Below are 4,377 nucleotides of genomic sequence, written 5' to 3'. Positions count from 1 at the left end.
AAGGCACCCATTCATTAATAGCCTCCATGTTTGGTAAACCTTTATAGAATTCTATATTTTTAATGGATTTCTTCATGTCGTCATAAATGGGTTGCCATACACCATAACAGTAAAATATTCTTGAGGGAGGTAATTGAAACATGCCTTCAGCATTTTGAAGAAGATTTTTAGTGTAGACTGTTTTTCCAGAATTAGAAGGTCCAACAATGAAAATGGATGTTGGACTTTGAAACTTAAGTAAGCTTTCTTTATTCCACCAGTCAACCATTCTCTTTGAATATTTTTCATGAACTGATAATGTAAATAAACCTTGAATTCTTATATATAAATATATTTTTTTCAGTCTGATGAAAAGAAATGATGAAATACGTATAAGTAAGTATTTTTATTTTTATTTTTTTTGACAAATACATGATTGAAGAGTAACATTTACAGAAGTCATACAGCAGTTAAATCTTTCATTAATGAAATCATAAACAAATTGATCATTTAAATAATATCTATCACTAAATACATCTTTTATTTGTTCCATGGAAATTCCTCTAGAACGAGACATGAGGTAAAATAGACAATATTGTCCACATACAAGTGTTTTTTCACTTTGCAATTGCATCTTGTTTGCTGAAGTAAATGTATATCTGCTCATAAATTCATTAAAGTAAACTGAAAGTTGACTAAGGGTATATCCGAAAGAATCGAATATTTCCAACACTTTATTTTCATTATAGTAGAATGCTACCCAATGTTTTCCTGGTAGCTGCTTGACATCTGTATTTGCAATAAATCCAGTTGATGGTTGAAGTTGAATGTAGCTGATTTCATTAGAAGCGAAAACCCCACATATCTTCTTTCTCATCTCATTATCACACTTTATTGCACACTCTAGTTGATCTGTATTCATTGTAAAATTATATTTCTCTCTAAATTTACTTCAAAGTAAGCTGGAAATTCAGCATATACAACACAAGTTGTTGCCTTCGGTAGTGGTTTGCTGAACATTACTTCTAATGAGCAAGTCCCCTGCTTCACTAAGTTTAAATACTGTCCTTCATCACTAAAGTTTGCTTCAATATCCCAGCAGTATAAAGCAGTTCCTCCTGAAACATCATTTCTGGAGATATCAATGCCACTATCTCGCATCCATTTATTTGTAACTTCAAACATACTAGTAAAAGAAGGTAATATGGTGCGACTGGTAGGGGCAAAAATTAACTGCATAACGTTTCCACCAACAGGAACCTGGTTCAGCTTTAATGCTATCTGACTTAAGTTAAAATGTTGAAAGTTGAATGGATTTAAAGCATATGACCCACTGGAACTGCTAGAGTCTGTAAATCCAATAACACAACGTGTAGCTCTCAAACCATTAAACAAGTTGTTATAGTTGAAACTAAGACTTCCTGCTGGTATAGATATGAGACGAACCTCTGTTCTAGTGTAAGGATATTTTGCATTAGTTGTGAGCAATTTATGACTATGTGCTGTTATGACGCTAGGATTTAGTTTTAACTTGAAGACTCTTAAACAAATGTCTTCGATATATATTTGAAAGTTTGGATTGACTACATTTGTCATTAAACAAAACTCTGGTTTTGAGCGCCATAATTTCACATTTACTGTTATTTGGTTCAATAAGTATCTGTCTAAGCTAGTCAAATCATGAAAAAGATTCCCAACTAAGTCACAGGTTTGACTCTGAGAAAAATATTGAGAACGGGCAAAAAGGGCAGTATTGCCACCATTCTTCACATCATTATCATCAAAATGACCTGCGTTGTCTTTTTTCCATAGTTGACTGGTTAGCTGGGATTTCTTAGCTTCAGAGCCAAAAGATAGCATTGTTTGAATCATGGCTTTATATGGATAATGTGCAGTTGATGAAGTAACCAGTTTATTTTGCAAAGTAATATCCACTTGAGAAAACATAGAATGTAAAAAATTATTTACAGGTCCAACATATTCAGTTGGTTTTAAATCTGAACCATCAGAATGCCTAATTCTAGCACGCACATAGAGTTGAGTTTTTCTGAGATCTATATATTCTAGGGAATTCTGTGCTGCAATAGTGAATTCGATTGGAGCTGTACCACCTAATTGTGAAGTTGATCTTATTTCATCAAAATATACATTTTCTACTGCTGTTTGTGTAGGAGGTAAAGTGAATAAGTTTAGACCGGAAGGTTGACTTTCTTGAAATCCATCCATAGTCAATGCAGCCATCTTTAATCGAAAATATCTTTAAATCTTTTTACAGATTTTAGGATTTTGCTTTTCTTTCCTGTCTTTAGAGGTGTTTTAGATTTTTTCTTCTTTATATTTTTTTTCCCTTTTCCTTTTCCTTTTCCTTTTCTTTTTCCTTTTCCTTTTTTTGAATTCCTAATTTTTGACTTTCTTGACTTTTTTTGCGACTTACTCTTTAGAGCTCGTTTTGTAGAACTGTTACGAGATGATTGTGACTTTCTTTTTATACCCATCTTTACTTTTTCTCTTTTCACCATATCTCGGGCCATGTCCTCTGTTTGTTGAACTGGTGAAACAAGTTGAACTTTTATTTTTTCATTGGTTGAATCTTTCATTGCTGGTCCGATTGGTGTAATAAAGGATTTAGGTGTACCTACTAGAGATCCACCTCCTATTTGCTTTCCGCTTTTATTCATTTGATTTATGTAAGGATTACTACCATTGTTTCCTAAATTTTCATAGTAATCCATCCAATGACTGGTATTTGGAATATACATTTTATTCATTTTAAAAGAATGGAAATGATTTAAAATGAAGTGTCACCGTTGAAGTATTATTTAAAAATGAAGCTAATTCATCTTGACTTGTAGTAATATACACATCCATATCATAAATTTCATGAATTCTTACAGGGACATAATGAGGTGCTTCAAAAATTGACGACCAATTACCATGGTTGATAGCAGTAAGCCTTCGGAGTAGTGGTTTCTGTTCTCCATCAACGATGGATTCTCCACATAGATTTGAATACAGGTAAATAGATTCCTCTTTCGATAAAGAACAGGATATATCTGCTTCGACTAAAGCTACCCTCCATAAACCATCTAAAAATAAGGGTGAATTCAGATGAGAAGTAAATTTGTATGCTTTATTGTTAGGAAAATATTCCAATGCCTTGTCACTGCTCATGGTTACATAAATACTCATTGCGATAGGTTAAGAGTCTTGTGGCTCAGTGATATCTCCCTCTTCAATCCATTGATTATATTTGTCTGGCCATCCTTCAAATTTCACTAACCACTGAATATGCCCATTCCGTTTACGCTTTTTAACTTTCTTTTCTATAAACCACATAGAATTTTCATCTTTGTCTACTTTTATCATTTCTTGTTCATAAAATAATCCTTGGACTGGGGAATTATCAAATTCTGAAATTTTATAAACAGGTATAGCTTGCATTCTAAATCGTTTTGTTATTCTAAAAATTTCTCTGGTGAAATGTTCATCGTAAGATCGATTAAAAACCATATGAATTTTAGAAAGTCTGATTGTATCATTCAATCTAAAATGAAATTTTTTAGGTTTTTTAGGTTTTTTAGGTTTTAAATACATGAAAGCCCAAAGGTCTGCCTCATTTTCTTTATTCACATCCTTAGGTGCAATATTATTAAGACTTCTATGAGGAGTTGAATTATAGGTCTTGACAATATCTTGTAGCACATCAATATATTGATGTGATCTGTGATTAGTAAAATAACGATACATCATGTTTTTTATGGTTTTAATTACCCTTTCAGCAAAATTAGCTTTTGTTTCTGAATTTTCTGTGGTGAAGTAGTAAATGTTTTTACTTTTCAAGTAGGCTTTCATAACTTTGTTGTTGAACTCAGTGCCCTTATCACTGCGACCCTTGTTAAATACTTCATGATTAAGTATTTTTTTTAATGCAGCTACAACTTCTTTCGCTGTTTTATTTTTCAGAGTCTCAATCCACAGATACTTGGAGAAGATGTCAATAACCACAAGCAAGAAAGACACTCCTGAATTTTCACTTTTTATATTGGATATGTCAATCAAGTCCATATCAAACTGATCATGGATTCCTGATACAACGACTCGAGTTCTAGTGAAGCGTCGCCTTAGTTCCTTTCTCAGACTATAACTATCTTGATTGTGGAGCCATTTCCGAATTGATTGTTTCCCGATGTTGGATATGCCTTTGGATTTTAAAACTTTATAAAGTTTATCTGGACCTGAATATGCACCAGACTTTGATAAATTGTAATATGTCTTCTCTAATAAATCATGAACTTTTTTTGTTTTGTACATTTTCAATACAAGACAACAAATGAATGCAAATTTGAAAACCTGATCTTTTATACTAGAAACATGTAACTAAAAAAAAAACACAATGTT

General features: G+C 32.4%; 1 protein-coding gene across 1 annotated transcript; it reads right to left on the bottom strand.

The window, feature by feature from the left end:
* Positions 1–897: 897 nt before the first annotated feature.
* LOC134690156 (uncharacterized protein F54H12.2-like) lies at positions 898–2,738 on the bottom strand. The gene is made up of 2 exons (XM_063550133.1): positions 2,414–2,738; positions 898–2,090 (listed from the first exon to the last, which is right to left on the bottom strand). The coding sequence occupies exons 1-2, from the start codon at positions 2,736–2,738 to the stop codon at positions 898–900; spliced, it is 1,518 nt and encodes a 505-aa protein (XP_063406203.1).
* Positions 2,739–4,377: the final 1,639 nt, after the last annotated feature.

The sequence above is a fragment of the Mytilus trossulus genome, chromosome 11 (genome assembly GCF_036588685.1).
Source record: "Mytilus trossulus isolate FHL-02 chromosome 11, PNRI_Mtr1.1.1.hap1, whole genome shotgun sequence".
NCBI classification, from domain to species: domain Eukaryota; kingdom Metazoa; phylum Mollusca; class Bivalvia; order Mytilida; family Mytilidae; genus Mytilus; species Mytilus trossulus.
This window is presented reverse-complemented; position numbering and strand designations above follow the sequence as displayed.

What these genes read in the sequence shown, in the direction of transcription:
- LOC134690156 (XM_063550133.1), bottom strand. Translation starts at nt 2,738, where the DNA reads ATGTATATTCCAAATACCAGTCATTGGATGGATTACTATGAAAATTTA. An exon ending in TACAAAACGAGCTCTAAAGA is followed by an intron (nt 2,091 to 2,413) that starts GTAAGTCGCAAA and finishes CTTCACAATTAG; the next exon opens with GTGGTACAGCTCCAATCGAA.